At 36.9% G+C, this 21,384-nt stretch overlaps 1 protein-coding gene across 1 annotated transcript in view; it reads right to left on the bottom strand.

The window, feature by feature from the left end:
* ZNF277 (zinc finger protein 277) overlaps positions 1-21,384 on the bottom strand; it is a 127,142-nt gene that overhangs the window by 54,329 nt on the left and 51,429 nt on the right. The window contains exons 2-4 of the mRNA XM_060196440.1: positions 17,104-17,305; positions 8,644-8,732; positions 6,671-6,753 (exon numbers count right to left, since the gene is read on the bottom strand). Of these exons, the coding sequence (XP_060052423.1) occupies positions 6,671-6,753; positions 8,644-8,732; positions 17,104-17,305 (374 nt within the window). The remainder of the gene's footprint in view (positions 1-6,670; positions 6,754-8,643; positions 8,733-17,103; positions 17,306-21,384) is intronic.

Raw genomic sequence — 21,384 nt, 5'->3', positions numbered from 1 at the left:
AGACTGCTTTCCACAGTGCTTGGACCAATTTACATTCCCACCAGCAGTATAGGAGGGTTCATTTGACCCCACATCGTCTCCAACAATTTTTATTACTATCTTTTCTAATTTATGATATTCTCATAGGAGTGAAATGGTATGTCATTGTGGTCTTTGTATGCATTTCTCTGACAACCAATGACTTGGAGCATTTTTTCATGTTCGTTGGCCTTTTGAATCTTTTCTTTAGTGAATATTCTGTTCATATCTTCACCCCAATTTTAGATGGAGTCTTTTTGTTGTTGTTGTTGCTAAGTTTGGTGAACTCTTTATGTTGTTTGGCTACTAGGCTTTTATCTGATGTATGGCATGTAAAGATCTTCTATTCTGTAAGGAGTCTCTTTATTTGAGGGGTGACATTTTTTGTTGTGCAGAAGCTCTTCAATTTGATGTGGTCTCATTTGTTTATTTTTGTTTCAGTCTTCCTTGCAACTGGACTTATGTTATTGATACCTATAAAAATTAGAGGAAAAACAGTGCTGCCAATATTTCCCTTTAAGTAGATGATAGTTTCTAGTCTAACATCCAAAACCTTGATCCATTTGGAGTTTACTTTTGTGTGTGGTAAAATGTAGTAGTTCAGTTTCATTCTTCTGAATTTCAATCCAAATTTCCCAATGATATATTTTAAAAATATTTTATTTATTTCTTAGATAGAGACAGTTTGAGAAGATGATAGAGGTAATAGAGAGGAGAGAGACACCTGCAGCCCTGCTTCACCACTCATGAAGCTTTCCCCCTGCAGGTGGGGACCAGGGGTTTGAATCTGTGTCCTTGCACATTGTAATGTGTGCATTTAACCAGGTGCACCACTGCCTGTCCCCCATAATACCATTTGTTGAAGAGATTATCTTTTTCCATTTAATAGTTTGGGCCTCTTGTCAAAAATCAGATGTCCACAGGTATAGAGGACTTATTTTCAAGAGTCCCTCCCAATACATATTGGCAAAGTGCTTTTCAAGAACAATGTGAAAGTTTTTACTTAGAAAAGCAGAAAAGTCTTTTTAATACATAGGCTGTCTTTGATATGTTGTTTCTCCCAAAAACCTAGACCAGGGAGAACAGAAGCAACCAGTAACACAGCTATATACAAGATGCTGGGTATTATACCCCAAACCCTAACAAAGGGACTTTTCAAAGTTAACCCTATCACCAAATAATGTGACGATAACAATAACTATCCATTGTCTTCTTGAACCCTAAGACAGCAGGAACCTCACATTTCCACTATAGAGCCTATATTTCCCCCAGTCCTGGAACCTTAGGGTGGGGCCCACTTTTCTACATGCTGCTCTCAATTCAAATCAAATAATATTGCATCCACGGATCACAACCTAATCAACGCAACGAGTGCCACCGCTTCACTTCAGACTGTGACCAGAGACTTCAGGTGTGGAATGACAACCCTTCAGCTCCATCACTCGGGTGAGACCTTTCCTTTCATAGTATTCTCTAATTCCATTCCAGGTGGTCCACTCCCCAATAAAGTCCCCAAACCTAGGTATAGTCCAGGTCCCCTGAGATAGAGCATAGGTTCACCCGTGCCCATAAACTAGGGGGAAAAAAAAAAGCAGAAGTACACAAGAGCATGCAGGGAATAACCCCCAACACTTCATCTGCACTATTCCAGTCTTTGGGTCCATGATTGTTCAACAATTTGTTTGGCTTTGTATGTTAACTCTCTTTTCAGCCACCAGGTTCCAGATGCCAGCAAGATGCTGACCAGACTTCCCTGGACAGACGACCCCATCAATGTGTAACTGGAGCTCTGCTTCCTCAGAGCCCCACCCTACTAGGGAAAGAGAGAGGCAGACTGGGAGTATGGATCAACCAGTCAATGCCCATGTTCAGCGGGGAAGCAATTACAGAAGCCAGACCTTCCACCCTCTGCAACCCACAACGACCCTGGATCCATACTCCCAGAGTGATATAGAATGGGAAGATCAGGTAATGGGAATTGTGCAGAATTGTACCCCTCTTATTCTATGGTTTTGTTAATGTCTCCTTTCTTAAATAAAAATAAATAAATAAATAAAAGAAAAAGAAACGCAGAAAAGTGAGAAATTTTACATATGTAACAACTGTATTTACTGTAAACCATTAATCCCCCCCAATTTAAAAAAGCATGTGAACAAGTATTTGTTCTTTAATATTCTTGCCACCATTTAATATAATTATTTTCAAATCTTGTTACCTTGGTAAAGAAAAAAGATATATATATATATATATATATATATATATAAATTGTTTTACTTTATTTTTTATTTCTAATAACTATGATTCCCAGCAGGAATTTATGGTAAATCTCCTTTCATAGAGCTCCAGTTCTAGCCCAAATGTCTTCCCTACACAGATCTGTGAGACAATGAACATCGCGATCAGAGCAATTCCTGGAACCTACAAAGCTGGTGGGAGGCATTACTGATAGCCACCAGAAGAATGGCTTGTCATGGCTCTCAAAAGATTTGGATCAGGCACACTTGATTTAAAATCTCAGTTCTGTTACTCATTCACTATGTGGTGCTAGGTGATTTAATCTTTGTGCCACAGTTTCCTCATTAAGAGACAGACATTAAATAACTGCCTCAATATATCACAGGCTAAGCACTGTCACTCAGAAATACTTTACTTCTCTTAGAATTTCCATGTTGGTCTGTCCTTTGTTGGGATTTGTCACCTTTAAATGGAACTTTACATAGCTACTATATACATATATATATATATATATATATATATATGTATATATATATATATATATATCTGTCAGGAACAACAGGAAATAGCAGTGGATCTTTATCACTACAATGATAATTGAAGGTCAATGAAGCACCATAGGACTTCCAAAATTTAGCCCTATCTTAACTCTTTAAATTGGGGCCAGGGGGTGGTGCACCTGGTTGAGTGCACACTTTACTGTGCACAAGGACCCAAATTAGAACAGCTGGTCCCCACCTGCAGGGGAAAAAGTTTTGCAAGTGGTGAAGCAGTGCTACAGGTGTCTCTCTGTATTTTCCCTCTTATCTCCCCTTTCCCTCTCAATTTCTGGCTGTCTTTATACAATAAATAAATAAAGATAAAAAAATTTTAAAAAATATATCTATCTCATGTTCTTCCAAAATTCTTCCCTACTTAAGCAATACTGTGTTGGAGAATGGGCCTACTATCCTGGAAAGTCCAGGCCATTGTTTCCATGAGATCCTAGCGAGTTGGCCCCCAACTCTCCCTTCAGGTTGAGAGAAGGGCTAAGGTTCCCTGCCTCTGGAATTTATAATGGCTGGAACCCTGGTCATGGGCGCCTTTCTACACATGCCTCTTCCTTACCTTTCCTTCTTTAATTAAAAGCCATGGATTACTGTGTTAACTTTAAAACCCCAGGAAACATTGCTCAGCTTTTCCTCTCTTCTGCTGCCCTAAAGTGCCTGCAATTTACCTCCAGAAAAATGTACATTTGTAAAGCTTATGATCAAACAGTCTGTTGGTAAAATGTAACTATGCATTGTGTTGCTCTGTGTTTGGGTTAATGGATACACCAAGCCTTCCCCCTGAGTTATGGTCTATATCTACCTGCTTTTTCTTTCAATAAACGAATTGTCCTCAGAGGCTTTTCCCAGAGCTGACTGTGCTGTCTCTCTGCGCTCTTTGCCCTTGGCACACTAAGCTACCTCAGGACCCCCAGGGGCCACTTTTGACCTCTGTCTCCCAATGGCCGAGGAGACGGTGTGCAGACCCAGAATACTGGAATTCCTCAATTTTTCCTTGGATAGACTTTGTACATTTACATCCATTTATAGCTTCTGTCTCTTTTCTACAGTTCTCCTACTACTCATCTAGCTGGAGAAAGTTAAGAAAATAATAATTATTTATATCATCAGCAACATTTATTGACTGCTTTGTGGCAGGTACTTTACTAAGTATTATTACAAACATTATTTGACTTAATGGTCATAAAATGATTATTATCATTACCAAGATATTTTTTTTCTAAACTATACTCTTCTAAGATATGAAATATCCATTGTATTTAAAACATTGTCTAGTCATACAAGAATTCAATGGATATGTATGCATTGACATCAATTCATCATACTCTGTTTAAAGTGTTTTGATGTTATTTTTTGGTGGGGCTTAACAAATTACAATACTTCTGTCTATACATGTGTATGGTTTCCCAATTCTACATAACATGTATAAGTTACATACCCCTCCCCCCCAATCTAGGATCCAAGAACCCCACTCTCCCTAGCCCCTTTCCCTCATTCCCTCCCCGGAGTCCCTTGTTTTGTTGCAGTATACCATCTCCAGTCTGTGTTCCTGATATTCATTTTCATCAAGTCCATCACTGTGTCACTGCATGTGTGCTGGGAACTATTAAAATGGTCTTTTATTATCTTAATGCAATGATTTGTAAAACCCCTAGGCAACCTAAGGAAGGGTGTGGTTGCCCCAGCAGTCAAACCTGTGATTAGAAGAATGGAACCTTCAGTTCCAACCCTGACCTTTAAGGAGAGATAGGTACCAGGAGAGCTCAATCATGAAAGATATGATCGGTCCAGGAGGTGGCACAGTGGAGAAAGATATGATCAATCATGTCTATGTAAGGAAGGTTTCCCAGAAGCCCCGAAAGGAGAGTTAGGAAAACATTCAGGTTGATGAACCAAAACACATTCATGTGTTGCTCTGTTGGGCCCCATACTTCATAAGGACAGCAGTTTCTTTGCTTAGGACCTTTCCCTTTATCTCTTCATCTTGTTGCTGATTCCTAACCATCACTATCTTTTGTAATAAACTAGTAATCTAGAGAGTAAACTGGTTTTCCCAGCTCAGTGTGTAATTCAGATAAATTAATTTTCCCCAAATAAGAGGGTGTTGGGAATTTATGATTTATATCTATCAGTTAAGAATAGACAGCATCAACCTGGACTTGTGATTAGCATCTGAAATGGAGGGTCATCTTACTGTACTGAGCCCTTGTGGGATTTGATGGTCTCTAGTAAAGCAAAATTATGTAATATACCCTGACAGAATTAGAACTGAGTTGAGTTGTAGGGCACACACTTGGTATCACAGAATTGCTAGGTGGTATGGCAACACACACACCACATACAAACTGGAAAAACATTTATTTTTCTTTTTTAACCAGAGCACTGACTTATGATGGTGGCAGGGACTGATCTTAGTACTTGGAACTTTTGCATAGCCACTATGCTATCTCACAGGCTCTGGCATCAAAAGTTTAAAAGGTCACCTAAGTTTCATAGATAGTGATATTTCTGGGAACTTGAGACTATCTGCAGTTATATAGTGAACATTCTATATACTCAGTAGCAGTTGTGGTTGAAGTAGTAAGTTTGAGTTTTTGCTTAGAAATTTTAGGGCTACTAGAATTATGATTTTTTTTTTTTTAGTAAGAGCACTGTTCAGCTCTGGTTTATGGTAGTACTAGGGATTGAACCGAGGGCCTTTGGCATCTTAGACTTTAAAGTCTTTTTGCATGCTATCTCCTCAGCCTGGATGATGATAATTTGATCATTCTTCATTGAGACCATTGTGAACAAAAGTAAAAAAACAACAACATGGAAAATAAAAAAATATATGACTAAGTTCAAGCAAACAAAATCCATTAAATATGACAGCAAATTCACCCTTGATTTGCAAGTTTCCTCAGACATCATTACAGAGAAAGAAGAAGAGACTCAGGAAATTCCATTTCTTCACTGGGCTTGCTGCTACAGGAAAAGCGGATTTTTCTTACATATAAATCAACATCCAACAATATTACCTCTCCTTCTGGGAGAAATATTATTTGGAATGTTTACAAAATAAAATATGCTTCAGGGTACTTTTTCAAATCATAACTATGATAGATAGGATTTATTTTCTTCCAATATCTCTGGAGGATTTAGCAGACATACTGAAATAATAGCTCTATCTTCTAACATATCTAGCCAAATCAAAAGATACAAGGAACAGTTGTAACAAACCACTAAGAGAAGAACAAGCCAATTTCAAATAACAGTTGAGATTAAATCACATATAATGGCCAAATGCCTTTTAACCAATAAAAAAGATATCAAAAGTTAATGCGTAATTTGTGAAAAAAAGTGTCACATCTGTATAAACTATCATAAAGTCAATGAGAATTTCAAATTAGCTTACTTATGGTTAAAGCTGAAAATGAGAATGACTACTATGCTGATGAAGCCATATGCTCGATTCATAAAAGAGAATGAAAGAAGTGCTAGTGCATGGCACATTCCAGGGAAGAGGAGAAAAAAAAGTTAATCAATTCAACTCAATTTAGCTCAGGGCAGTTTTCCACGACTGCTGAACCCTAGCATGTGTCAGGCAGCTAAAATTACACTAAAATGTGTAGTGTTGTTATTTTAGAGATAATCCAGGAAGCAAAACAAAGCCAAAAATTCCTTCTGCATTTTTAACATGAAATGCTTTAATCTTCAATCAAGTCTATATTTTTTCTGTTTTAAAATTTTTATGTGTTGTTTCCTCATTTGTGTATATTTGATAGTTTCCAGAATAAAAAATATTCTGGAAATAAATAAATAAACAAAATTTAAAAAGTGACTTTGTATCCATTTCCAACACACTGCCCACCCTTTAAAGCAATTCTTACCAGTCTCTGTTTCTGAAGTTCTTCTCTAAGTACTCTATCTTCAGGTAAAACATCACATAACAAAAAATAATTCTCTTGTTCTTCTGTTGAAGGTAAAAGAAAATAAATGATAAAAAAATATTCACAACATTTTTCAGAAGGATTTATTGTTTTCTGAAAAGTACATGTGTGCAGCTTATGCTAAAGCTTATTTCCTAGGCACCAGAAAATGTGTGTGTGTGTGTGTGTGTGTGTGTGTGTGTGTCTGTCTGTCTGTCTATCATACACATGTTCTGCTAGAATCTCTCTTCTGTTAGGAATTATATTAAGTGAGCTAAGTCAGAAAGATAAATATGAGTATGGGATGATCCCACTCATCAACAGAAGTTGAGTAAGAAGATCTGAAAGGGAAACTAAAAGCAGGATCTGACCAAATTGTAAGTAGGGCACCAAAGTAAAAACCCTGTGGTGAGGGGTAGACATGCAGCTTCCTTGGACAGTGGGGGGTGGGAATGGGTGGGAGCGATGGGTCACAGTCTTTTGGTGTGGGAATGGTGTTTATGTACACTCCTAGTAAAATGTAGTCATAGAAATCACTAGTTAATTAATACGAGAGGGGGAAAATTAATTGTATGTCTCGAAGTTTTTCAAAACACAAACTGAGTCTTTTCAATATATAGGCTGTGTAATTGATATGCAGACTCTCTCAAAAGCCTAGACCAAGTAGATTAGAAGCAACCAATAGCACAGCTATATACAAGATACTGGGTACTGTACAGCAAACCATAACAAAAGGACTTTTCAAAGTTAACCCAATTACCAATTAATGTGATGATAACATTAACTATCGATTGTCTTTTGAACCATAAGACAGCAGGAACCTCACATCTCCACTATAGAGCCTCTACTTCCCCCAGTCCTGGAACCCTTGGATAGGGCCCACTTTCCTGTATGCATCTCCCAATCAATATCAAATAATATTGCATCTGTCGATCACAACCTAACCAACACAACGATTGCCACCTCAACATGCTTCACTTCAGACTGTGTCCAGAGACTTCACATGTGGAATGACAACCCTTCAGCTTCATTACTCGGGTGAGACCTTTCCTTTCATAGTATACTCTAATTTCATCTCAGGTGGTTCACTTTCTAACAAAGTCCCAAAACCTAGATATAGAGACAGCATATGTTCACACGTATTCGTAAACTACTGCAAAATATATACCTGAAAGCAGAAGTACACTAGAGTTTGCAGTGAGTACCCCCCTAACACTTCCTCTCCACTATTCCAAACTTTGGGTCCATGATTGCTCAACAATTTGTTTGGCTTCGTATGTTAACTCTCTTTTCAGTCACCAGGTTCCAGATGTCATCAGGATGCCGGCCAGGCTTCCCTAGACTGAAGACCCCACCAATGTGTCCTGGAGCTCCGCTTCCCCAGAGACCCACCCTACTAGGGAAAGAGAGAGGCAGACTGGGAGTATAGACCGACCAGTCAACGCCCATGTTCAGCAGGGAAGCAATTACAGAAGCCAGATCTTCCACCTTTTACAACCCACAATGACCCTGGGTCCATGCTCCCAGAGGGATAGAGAATGGGAAAGCTATCAGGGGAGAGGGTGGGATATGGAGATTGGGTGGTGGGAATTGTGTGGAGTTGTACCCCTCCTACCCTATGGTTTTGTTAATTAATCCTTTCTTAAATAATAAAAAAAAAAGAATTACCCAGAGTTACCACTTATTTACTCTATCTGCACTTTGCAGTGCCCCCCCTCCTCTGTCTGACTCATGCCAATAAATTATTAACATAAAAAAAAAAGAATCTTCTGTTATGTAGGTTTGCTTTATTTTTATTGAAGTTAGGTGACATACACATGACAATTCAATTTTAGCTATTATTAAAGTCAGAGAGTATTAATTTAGTAAGGTAAAATTATGCCATTGGACTTTTGAATTATAGGAGAAATATGGTATTTAAGGTGTATACTTACCAACTGGAGCTGTGGAATTGATTCTTATCACACTACAAAAGTCTGTAATAGGTTGTTCAGTGAACCTTTTCCTCCAATATAAAATGTACCTTAAAACAATAAAAGGATAGTAAGAAAACTCAATTCTTCAGAATGATAGGATTTTATAAGAACATTTAATTACCCCTGAGCAGCATATCAACTTTTGAGTGAAAGCTGCTAGAAAATCTGTAAACAGAAGGGCAGCAGAATATTGTAGAAATATGAAATAAATATTTAATGAAATTGCCTTATAAAGTCATGGAAATGATTCAACTTTACCCGATTTAATAAAAAAGTATGAGAAAGTTGAAATGAATTTTTTTATGATAATGAGGTTTTTTTAACACCACATCTATGTTTATGAAATTTTAACATGCCATGATTAAAAAATTTATCACAAATTTTCTGACAAGTTAAAACTTGGCAGGTTATCTTGTACACAAAAGAATAGAGGTCATCATGCAATGAGAAGTCAGCCTGAGCTCATTATCTATATAATATTACAGAAAAATTTCAAGGATCTACACTGTACCTGAAAATGAGGTGAACACAGCCTTTGGAAAAACAGCCATCTTCTAGACCCTAATAAATATCTCTCTTTACCATCACTGGTCATTTCCATTGGGGATGTTATCATAAGCACTTATGTAGGCTTCTTCAGGACCTTCCACTCAATATGAACTAGCAATGGTAGGGACTGCCTCATTCTCTGAAGGGAGGCTTAAGTTGCCATTCCAAGGAAGACTGGTTCTGAAGTGAGTTTAGCCTAGAATGCTCCTAGCTGTGATCAAAGACTGTGAGCACAGTGTGATAGCACTCTGATGTTGTACAGACTCTGGTGCTAAATACGAAGAGCCATGGACCCTGGGTTTGATAGTTGTGGTAAACAGCTAATTGTATTTATGAATTTTTTCAAGTTTGTAAGCAACTCTCTACCCTAATCCCAATTTCTAGTTCTATTCTCAACTCTGACATCAGCTTCCCAGACAATATTTTTAGTCTACTCCCATGTTAGCTATCAAGATCGAGCAAGATTATTAAGATATAGATTCCTAGAAACAGTCCTAAAATAGACATCCTAGTTTCTTTTTGCACTAAGATTCCTACTTTCATCTGCTCTAATCCTACATTATAGTTATTGTTTATTAAACATTTTGTCCTGCTTTTTATCTTACTGACTTTCAGCCATCATGTTCCAGGTGCTACTATGATTCCATCCTGACTTCCCTTGGCAGATGACCTCATCAGTGGTCCCTGGAACCTCATGAGCTCCCCAGAGCCCTGCCTCACTAGAGAAAGACAGAAAGAGGCTGGGGGTATGGATCAATCTGCCAATGCCCATGTCCAGCAGAGAAGAAATTACAGAAGTCAGAAGTCCCACCTTCTGTACCCCATAAAGAATTTTGGTCCATACTCCTAGAGGGGTTAGTATTAGGGGGGGAAGATGACCAGAAGGCTCTGAACTCAATTCCATCAGGACCCAGAGAAGAGAGAGAAAGAGACAGAGAAAGAGGAAGAGAGAGAGAGAGAGAAGACAAAAAAGGGAGCACACTCAGAAATAGTAGGTGTGACTTAGGAAAAGAATAAGAAGGCAGGACCTGGGGTTGGCGGTAGCGCAGCAGGTTAAGTGCACATGGACATGGCTCAAAGCACAAGGACCAGAGTAAGGATCCCGGTTTGAGCCCCGGCTCCCCGCCTGCAGGGGGGTTCGCTTCACAAGCGGTGAAACAGGTCTGCAGGTGTCTATCTTTCTCTCCCCCTCTCTGTCTTCCCCTCCTCTCTCCATTTCTCTCTGTCCTATCCAACAATAACAACAATAACCACAACAATGATAAAAACAATAAGGGCAACAAAAGGGAAAAAATAGCCTCCAGGAGCAGTGGATTCGTCGTGCAGCCACTGAGCCCCAGCAATAACCCTGGAGGCAAACAAACAAACAAACAAAGAAAAACATGCAGGACCATAGAAAATACGGGCAAATATATATATCAATAGAGATAGATAGTTAGAGAAATAATAGTCAACCCATTTCTGTGATCTTGGAAGACCTAATGAAGGGAATGGGCATACAGAACTCTGGTGGTGGGAAAAGTATAGAATTATACCAGTTGTTTTATAATTTTTAAATCAATAGTAAATCACTAATAAAGATTTAAAGAAAAGAAATTATCTGAAATGTAGATAAGAGGGTAGTACTAGTAAATGTAAGTAAAATTCAAGAAATTTTACAAAAAAAGAAAAAATCTGTAACCATACCAGTTGAGCTGTTCAGCTTGCCCTGACCTAAGCCTTAATTTAAGCTTCATCCTAGTTAAACATTTAATTATAAAATTTTATTTTATAATTAAAACTAACAAATATCAATATACACATTTCCCTGTGACTAGAAAAACTGCTCCAATGGTACTCAACTAAGAACTGGTTTAAAGACAAAGGATTTCAAAGCATGCTTCTTGTGTCATTATGTTCTACTCAAAATCTATTTTGACAATCATAAGGGAACAGTTAATACTTTCTCATTTTTCTTCTCTAGTTTACCTAATGTTATAATTGTAGTCGTCACAAATACATAAAAGTAGACAAGAAATAGTATATAATATGGACTCTTTTAATAGGATGACAGTTAATAAAGCATTTCACACTTCATTAAAAAGTTATAAAGGTAATTAGTAGGCCCTTAGCAATTTTATTTTTTCTTTGAAAGAACTTTAGTCATGTGTCACAGATTTATCTCACAAAAATTCATTGTCATATCTTGGCAACCCAGTCTCCCATTGTAACTGTTGTGCTTATTAACAGAGGCATAAAGATTTGAGATATGGTTGTAAATTAAGCAGTACTGAATGAATCTAATTTAACATAGAAAAGGGAAAGAATTAAGAAGCTGATATTTATCTTCTGAAAAAAAATCTACTGAATAAAGCTAGCAACTAATTCAGCATAAATAACCATAATAAATGACTCAAGGGAAAAAAATCATTTTTGCTTTGTTTTGTTCCATTTGCCTGAGAAAGTTTTACAACTACTTTGTTCCAATAAAGAAAATGTCAAAGTTATTTAATATGAAATTTATCACTTATTTCTCATAAAACACAAGCCTCTCTTTTATCTACTATTTATCATCTTTATTGTTCAGAAATAACTATTTCTCTTATTTTTAAATGTTTTATTCATTTTTATTTATTTACTTATTATTGGACAGAAACAGAAACAAATTTAGAGATAGAAGCTAGAGAGGGAGAGAAACAGAGACAACTGCAGCCTTGCTTTACAACTCGTGAAGCTTTCTTTCCCCCGTAGGTGGGGACCAGGGGCTTGAACTTGGATCCTTGTGCACAGTAATGTGAGCACTTAACCAGGTATGCCACCATTTGCCCCCCTGAAATAATTATTTCTCTGAGTAAACATATATAAGAATTATTTAGGATATAGAAATTCTGAGTCAATAATTAATACCAAATTGAATCTCCTACTGTTGTTTTTTTTTTTTTTTCTGTCTCCTAAACCATAACTGCTTCTTTGAAGTTAGGAAAAAATCCATGTAACATAAAACTTTACTCTGATCACAATACCTGTTTGCATTATCATGGACAAGAACTGTTTGGTTTCTTTAAGTAGTATGAGGGTATTATCAAAGAGAGACTGGACATATATAAAAGATATTTAAAAGCAACAGAGTTTATTCACTAATTTTCATGGTCAGTGTAGATCTATCACATCTTTTTGAAAAGAGTAAATATTTTAATTTAATTAGATAGGCAGCTGACAAGAAAAATTTGATTCCAAAATTTTATAGTGCACATTAATACATACTTGAGATAGTAAGTTAGATATGTTTCCTTTAAAGAATCAAGTTTATGTAATTATCTTTAGATGGATTAACCTTACTAACACTCAATTATTGACACCTAAACCCTGAGACCTATTATATAATTTGATTTTTCTGCCCAACTACATATGAGATTAATGTTAATGTTAGGGTTACTAAGCTAGCATACATAAACACAAAGGTTAAAAGGAAAACTATGATTTAGACATTACAGAAGATTGTAGAATCAGAAGAGAGAAAAATCTTCCGAGATCAGGCATCTTCAGGGTGTTATGACTGTAGATGAAAAATCTTAACATTACTCAAATATCATGGTTAGTGCAATTTTCAGGGATTAACTTGCATTCATATAATAAAATTGTAAAAGAATAACTTTACATCAAAGGAAGCTGGATAATAGAAGGGTCATTTGCTGGTTTTGTCAAAGGTGAATTAGAATAACAGAAATTGAAGAATCCTAGCCTCAAAAGTCCTACCATCAACAGATCTGATTACATATAACTATATATCACATAAGAAAAAGCTCCCAGAACAGTCCCAGAAAACATATACACAAAAATTTTATTTGAAAATAAAGAATAATGAAAGAGAATTAGAAGCATAGGATAAACTCTCAGAAAAGTAATAATTAGTTTAGTAGATCATATAATTCATAAAATTCTCTTTCCCTACTCTATTCCATCTCTATCTTGGAGCGAGCAGCACCAAAATCTTAAAAACAGCAATGAACAGAAAGCATACAGCAGACATTAGGTGCTAGTGTGAGACTGGTGAGACAGATAACATGACTACAGAATGGCCAGTATTATCACTTTGGCTGGCTATTCTGACTATTCCCAGCTAACATAATGTTATTCTAGAAGTTTAGAATCCTGAATGAAAATTTTTTTTAAACTTAAATTTTACAAATGATAAAAAGATTTCCTGAGCACATAGAAGAAACCTCAGGTGACATTTGCAGAAAACCAAAATTGAGTATATATTTTTGGGGGGCACAGATTTATGGGCATGAAAGACATCTCAGGAAGTAGCAGGTGCTATACATACTCCTTTATAAAACGCTTGACAATATTTATAAAGGTGGGTATTACCCTCATTTAATAGATTAGGAAATTGATACCTAACTTGATAAGTAACTTGTTGGAAGTCACATGGCTAAGAAGTAATCAATCAATCTCCACATAACACTAGGCTTATCTGGTTTCCATTCTTAATAATAATTTAGCTTGCTGCTTTCCAAGAGTTATTACAGGCAGCTGCTTGTTAGGAATGACGTCTGAATGATAAAGAGTTTAGCTGCAGAAAAACCAAAAACGTCTGGCTACCCTAATGCTTTGTAGGGGTATCAACATGAAACATCTTAAAATAGCTATATCATAATGTAAACTTTCAGTGACTATACACAGATTGTAACTATTATGATGATGGTTTTATGGAAAATACTTTCCAGTTACGAATGACATAAATGTAGTTGTTCTACTACAGCTTAAGAGAAGGCATTTCTTTTGAATTTATTTTTATTGAGGAAGTATTTTATTTGTTAACAGAAGTCAGTACATCTTATCTAGTAAGAAAATGACATCTCTCTCTACCAGAGGGCACTTTGCCTCCAAGCCCCTTTCAACATCCTCCCACTTTCCTCTTTTGAATCCTTGAAACAGACCATGGGGAAAGCACTCTGTAGCTTCTACCTATTACTTTTGTGCAACCATAGTGACATCATATATCTTACTTCTGAGTTATCTCCTAAATATAACACAACTGAAATTGTTGAAAGAAATGATAACAGAATCTAGTTTGAACAGTTATGTGGGGAATATTTGTATGCAAATATCTTTTTTTTTTCATAGGATATATATTATTGTTTTGGTGATGGTTTGTTGTGGAAGCATTTTTTTTTTTTCAGGTAGATGTAGTCAGATTGGTTTATCTTTGCTCTTACTTTCCTTGCCAATGACATTTCTGAAGATGACATCATTAAGTGTTCTGCCCAATGCTTTCTTTTTCTTTTTCTAATTATTTTTATTTATTATTGGATATAGCCAGAATTTGAGAGGGAAGGGGGTGATAGAGAAGGAGAGAGGCAGAGAGACACCTGCAACACTGCTTCACCACTTGTGAGCTTTGCCCCTGCAGGTGGGGACTGGGACCTCAAACCCTGGTCCTTGCACATTGTAATATGTGCGCTTAACCAAGTGCATCACACCTGGCCCCAGGCTTTCTTATTTATGGTTTCTGCTCTAAAATCTAGATCTTTGGTTCAGAGGCTGGGCAGTGGCACACCTGGTTGAGCACACACATTATAATGTATAAGGAAACCGGTTCAAGCTTTTGGTCCCCACCTGCAGGGGAGAAGCTTCATAAGAGGTGAAGCAGTGATGCAGGTATCTTTCTCACCATCTCTAACTCTCCCTCTCCTCTTGATTTATCTCTGTCTCTATACAAAGTAAATAAATAAATAAATAGAAATAAGTAAACAAGCACAATACTGAATCTTTGATATATTTTGAGTTGATTTCTATGAATGATGAAATGTAGTGATTCCGTTTCATTTCTGCATGTAGCTACTAAATTCCACAAAAACAACTGACCATATATGAATGATGTTTTATTTTGGAGCTCTCAATTCTATTACATTTGGAGAGAGTGTGTGTGCATGTGCGTGTGTGTCTGTTTACCAGAGCACTGCTCAACTCTGGCACTTGATGATCTTGAAGACTGAATGGAAATTCAGAGCCTCAGGCATAACATAACTTTTACATAACTTTTATTCTATCTCCCTGACTCTGTGTCTATTTTTATTCCACTATCATAGTTTTGATTATTCTAATTGTAATATAATTTGAAATCAGAAAATGTGATGCTTCCACTTTTTCTTTTTCTCAATATTGTTTTGACAATCCTAGGTGGTTTTTTTTGGTTTTTTTTTTTTTTTGTATTCTAGACAAATTTCTGTAGTTTTTTTTTTTCTTCACTAAAGAAATTTGTTACAGTCTTGATAGCGTTTGCATTGGATCTATATATTGTTTTGGGAAGGATAATAATTTTAACTGTATCAATACTTGCAACTCACAAGCATGGGCTATCTTTTCATTCCATTCTATCTTCTTTTATGTCTTTTATAAGTGACTTATAGCTACAGAAGGCATTTCTCATGGACAATCAATTCTAGATATTATGAATTGGGTAAAAAATGCCCAGCATTGTGCACACAAATTATAGTGTGCAAGGACCCAGGTCCAAGCCCATGATCCCCCACCAGCAGTTTCACAGAAAAGTTTCACAGTGGGGACTGAGCGGTAGCGTACCATGTTAAGCGCACACAATGCTAAGTTCAAGAACCAGAGTAAGGATCCAGACAGACTATGACCCACATAGTCAACGACTGCCACCTCTTCAGATTCAAAGGAGGTCTCGAAACTTTACATCAGGCTCAACCTGACGCTGTTGACTGGCTACGGAAGAAGGGCAAACGCTAGAAGAAGAAGTAAGGATCCAGTTTGAGCCACCAGCTCCCTACCTGCAGGGGGGTTGCTTCACATGTGGTGAAGCAGGTCTGCTGGTGTCTAACTTTCACTCCCCCCTCTGTTTTCCCCTCCTCTTTCAATATCTCTCTGTCCTATCCAGCAACAACAACAATAAAATTGGAAGAAAATGGCTGCCAGAAGCAGTGGATTCGTAGTGCTGATACTGAGCTCCAGCAATAACCTTGGAAGTGAAAAAAAGAAAAAAGTTTCATAGTGGTGAAACAAAGCTATAGGACTCTCTCTATTTACGTTTTCTTCTGAATTCCTCTGTATCCAAAATAAATATTCTAAAAAGCAATCTTAAATTTTTTAAAAATTGCCTATATTACTTATCTGTTGATAACTATCAATCTAAGTCAGTACTCAGAAGCTGGAGTGTAGTCACTTCGGACCGTGGTGGCATAGTGTAGTCACTTCGGACCGTGGTGGCATAGATCAGATTTCTGTATTTCATACATACCCAATATTGATAATTCCTCAACCACTCGCCTCTATCTGTTCTTGATTTAAAAAAAAAATTTTTTTTTTAGCTTCTTTCAGTACTTTAGTCATTGACCTCAACTGTTCTTTCACTTTATACCCTTTCGGCCTGCTGCTGCTGTTTTTCGACCTTATCACAACATTTAAGTTGAGAGTCATTTGGACAATAACCTTTAGGACTTAAGTCTCAAGAATATTCATTTTCAAACACTGCCTTTTGTCTGGTCTTTCATTGTCTATTCTGGACTTTCTGGAAGAACTCTGTCAGTTTGAGAGTGACTATGATCTGAAACATAAAAAAGACCATAAACTTGATAGTGATCATTGATGTCAATAATCTCATGGGATGAGATAAACTGAGTTTTTATCTACTCTTTGGAAAGTTGGTCTATTTTCAGAATTTGTAGGAAATGTAACAGTATGTAACAATCTCAAAGCAAAACACCCACTGAAAGAGATGAGTACAAAGGTTAAACAAAAGTCTACAGAGAAAGCTGAAAAAGAATATACATTTGATATTTGTATAGGAATAATTTTATGTTAATGCCTTTTCTCTAAGGAATGATAGATACAATCCTTTTACAAATGAAACTAGAAATTTACCTTTGAAAATCAGCAACTAACTTGACATCAGCTATGACAATTTTATGTTCAATAATCATGTGCTTCAGAAGTTTGTCCTGTTCAGCTACAGGAAAATGTTCTTCACAGAAAATACAAGGCACAGATGGAGAACCTTCTAAAGTGGTGATGCCACCTGGCTTTTCTGGCAGGGAAAGCGGCTCCAGGATACAATCCTTACCGTCTGGAAGAGACAAAAAGAAAAAGAAACCTGAAATGGTGAAAACAACTGTCTTTGGAAGAATAAATTCTTACCTTCTGCATTAAATGGACCCTAAAGATGCTTACTTAACTTAAAAAAGTAAAGATAAAAGACAACATATAGTGCCTGGGAGCAGACTATTTTATTATTTTAAGCAAGTTTCTGCAACCCAGAGGTGGTGAGCATCACAAAGCAACTCAAACTCCCCCAAGTACTGGCTTGAATGGGGAAAACACATTAGTCAGTGCAACTGTTAAAGTCTTCTTGGACATTGGTCAACAGCAGCAATTCCAGAGACTCTTGGAGTAGGGAAGTCTGGATTAAGGTTCTCAAGTCCAGTTGTGACTTATAACTGAAAGTCAACACATAGTGGTAGTAAATGGTATACACTGAACCTACAGAGAATGTCAGAACGGTCTTTAAGCTGCTTCTTAGTGAGTCTGGAAATTCTTTCCCAGTTTTCATTATTTACCATATGCAGAGAAGCTAACTCTCATACTAGTTTGACACAGCAAGTGCTAGGTGGTCACGGTGGCAATTTTCAGTGTTGATTTATGTGAAGCCTTTGCTAATCACACACTTAAGTATCACAATTCAAGTTCTTGGGGACAAATAGATAAATGCTCAATTACTAAATACGTGGTCAATATTTTTCTGCTACTAGTCTCCTAACATCATCACAACATTTGAAAGAACTGGGTTTTGTGATGTTTGTAACTGATTTCAATGCCTTAAGCTACAACTCCTGTGGTGTCAAGAGCCCTCTTCAGCCTTCTAAGATGGAAGGCTGGACCAGTCACCATATGCAGAGTATTGGGTAGTTAGTAACCAGGCAACTAGAGCAAGGAATCTGAGGAAGGGCAAGAAGCTTTCTAAAAGAAAGAGCTACACAAACAACAGTTTTGGAATTAGGTTACTACTAATTCTACAGCTATGCTTTATTATTTTTGAGTACATCTTATCTTAGAAGCCTTTTTAATTACATAATTCACTAACTTGGTAACTGGTAAAAGGCTGACCATGGGGAAAAAAAAACACTAATAAAATCATGGGCCCTTTGGAATATAACTAAAATAGGCCTAACTATCTACAAAACGGAGACCCCCCCCAAAAAAATCTTCATGTGCACTATTCCAGCCTTTAGGTTCATAATTAGTCAACAATTTATTTGGCTTTATATGTTAACTCTTTTTTCAGTCACCAGGTTCCAGACGCTACCATGATGCCAAGTGGACTTCCCTGGGAAGACGATCCCACCAATGTGTCCTGGATCCCTGCTAGCCCAGAGTCCTACCCCAGGATAAGCTGGGAGTATGGATCAACCTGTCAATGCCCATGTTCAGCGGGGAAGCAATTATAGAAGCCAGACCTTCCACCTTCGGCACCCCATAATGTCCCTTGGTCCATGCTTTCAGAGGGATAAAGAATAGGGAAGCTATCAGGGGAGGAGATGGGATAGGGAGTTCTGGTGGTGGAAATTGTGTGAAGTTGTACCCTTCTTATTGTCAGTGTTTCCTTTTTATAAATAAAAATCATATATATATATAATATATATATATCACACATACACTCAGTCACCTACTTAACAAAAAATCAGTTGAGTAGCTACTGAATGTTAGCATTTACTGTTCAACAGTGCATTACACCATTCTTACTATCGAAGCTAAAGTACTCACAATTTATTTGAAGTTACATATGAGTTCTAAATCAATAGTGTACAGTCAATGGGAGTATGAAGACAGGGGAGTCACCTAACTGAGATGCTTATATTAAAGTGTATAAATGAAACTATCTTGGGTTATAAAATGATCTAATACTGGAAAAGGGAAAACAATATATATGGTAAGAGGAAGCATTTTCTAACTACATAACACTTTAGAAGCAATACCAAAAAATTGATATATTACTAACTATTATTTACTTAATTTGGTAATGGAATCAAGTAGTTTCAATGTTCTAGGTCTACTTTTCTTTCAAACAGAGAGACAGAGGGAGAGAGGGAAAGATAGCACAGCTTCCTCCACTATAGTGAAGAAGGGTTTGAGATTGGGTTGCATCATGACAAGGCAGACACATTAGCCAGGTTAGCTCTCTTGCTGGTACTAATTCCATCTTTTCTAAATTGCAGAGTGGTATTTCATTGAATATATATTGCATAATTTCCTTATTCAGTCATCTTTTGATCTAGATTGCTGTAAATAGTGCAGTTATGGGCACAGAGGTGCAGATATATGTTTGAATTAAATTTTCGCGTCCTTTGGATATATGCCTAGGAGTGGTATAACTGGTACACAAGGTATTTACATTCTTATATATTTAAAGACTTTCCAAGGGTGACATTCAGTAGAATGCACATGTTACAGTGCAAAAGGGACCAGGTTCAAGCTCTCAGTCCCCATCAGTAGGGTGGGAAGTTTCCTTAGTAGTGAAGCAGTGCTGTGGTTTTCTTTCCCCCTCCCCCCTAAATTTCTCTTTGTCTTTATTCAGAAAGAAGAGGAAAAGAAGGAGAAAGAGAAGAAAAAGGATGATTTTCTATACTGAAGAAATTATAGTTTTTACCAAAAATTAATCTTTATCCTGTTTGGGAAACAGTAGTTCAGAAGATGATCACATAATAATTATGGCTACAATGCTCATATGTGAGAGTGTTGAACTCATGGAAAAGTTAATCAATTTTATGATGAGGATTGTGGTAAAGCTTATCTTTTAAGAAAGAAAGTCCCTGCCCCTCTCCCCCCAAGCACTAAATCAGCAGATGATTTGTCTGGAAGATTATTTCCAACCATTACAATACAGAAGTGGGAATCATATCTAATCACATGGTAAGAAGACAATAGATGAAGAAATATAGAATTTTTTGCTATAGAAACCTTGAATCCTAAAAGACAAAATGAAGTAAATTCTATCTAGCTCCTTTCAGCAAAATGGCAAAGCATCTTAGAAATTCTGCTTTGGTCCCAAATCTGTTTCACACATTCGTTACAAATTAACAAATTATCTGCTCTCGTTCTCACTTTGAACAGCAACTCTGTTTAAATGAACTGTAAAAAATACCATCCCAAGGGAGCTGGGTTTTTGAGGAAAGTATATGCTGATTATGAACAATTTTACTTACTCTGGCTATGATTCCCAAAGTGTCAAATTATTATTCTAGCATAGTACTTCGCAAAGTTTAACGTGCATATAATTTCCTGGCGATTTTGTTAAGATGAAGTAGGGGCTTCAGTTAGGGAAATGAGCCAATCAAGGAGCCACCCTGCTGCTATGAAAATAAATGAAAGATGGCATCAGGTACTGTGCTCTGAAATTTTACTTGCCCTGAAACCAAGCTTTCCTTAGGCTGCTCTCCAGAAATGATTGAAGAAAGCAGAAATAGTAAGGAACAGCACTAACATGTAATGTGTAACATGTAGGTTAGCAACAAAGTACCAAGATAGTTCCTTAGAGCTGTACTGCTGTGTGAGATCCTAATTAACCCTCCTTCCTATTTTCTTTCACATGAGTAAGACCAACATCGCAGACATGTCCAGCTTTCTCTTCTATTTCTAACTCTGGTATATTTCTCTAAAGACTTCTTAAACATCAACCTCAAGAATGTGTTTCTTAGAGGTCATAAACTAGCAAATTGGTCTACATTCTAGCCTTGAAATTCCATGAGTTTGAAATTTCTAGCTGACACCCGGTCATACCTATGAACCACACTTTATTATGGTAAGGTTCTAACTAGGGAATAACCAAATCATTAACTTGTAATATATTCATATGCTAAAATATGCAACCCTAGACTTTGCAGTGCATTACTACTACCTAGTAGATAACACATGTTGGTGATATAAAGGAAAAATGAGTAAAATCTGAGCTGTCTCCCTTGAGTTAAACAAGAGAACAAAAGCCTCTATCAACAAAGAATCCAAGAGAAGGTAACACTAGTGGGGGACTGCTCAACAACTCCCCACATCCCTTTCAATTTAAAGACGTTCTCACATAGTATGGAGAGTCCCTTAAAAACAAATGGAAATACCTTAATGATCCTACAGTATCACTCTGAGGCATTTATCCAA

The sequence above is a fragment of the Erinaceus europaeus genome, chromosome 8 (assembly GCF_950295315.1).
Source record: "Erinaceus europaeus chromosome 8, mEriEur2.1, whole genome shotgun sequence".
Classification (NCBI taxonomy): domain Eukaryota; kingdom Metazoa; phylum Chordata; class Mammalia; order Eulipotyphla; family Erinaceidae; genus Erinaceus; species Erinaceus europaeus.
Note: the sequence above shows the minus strand (reverse complement) of the source record. Positions and strands in the feature narration are given on the sequence as shown.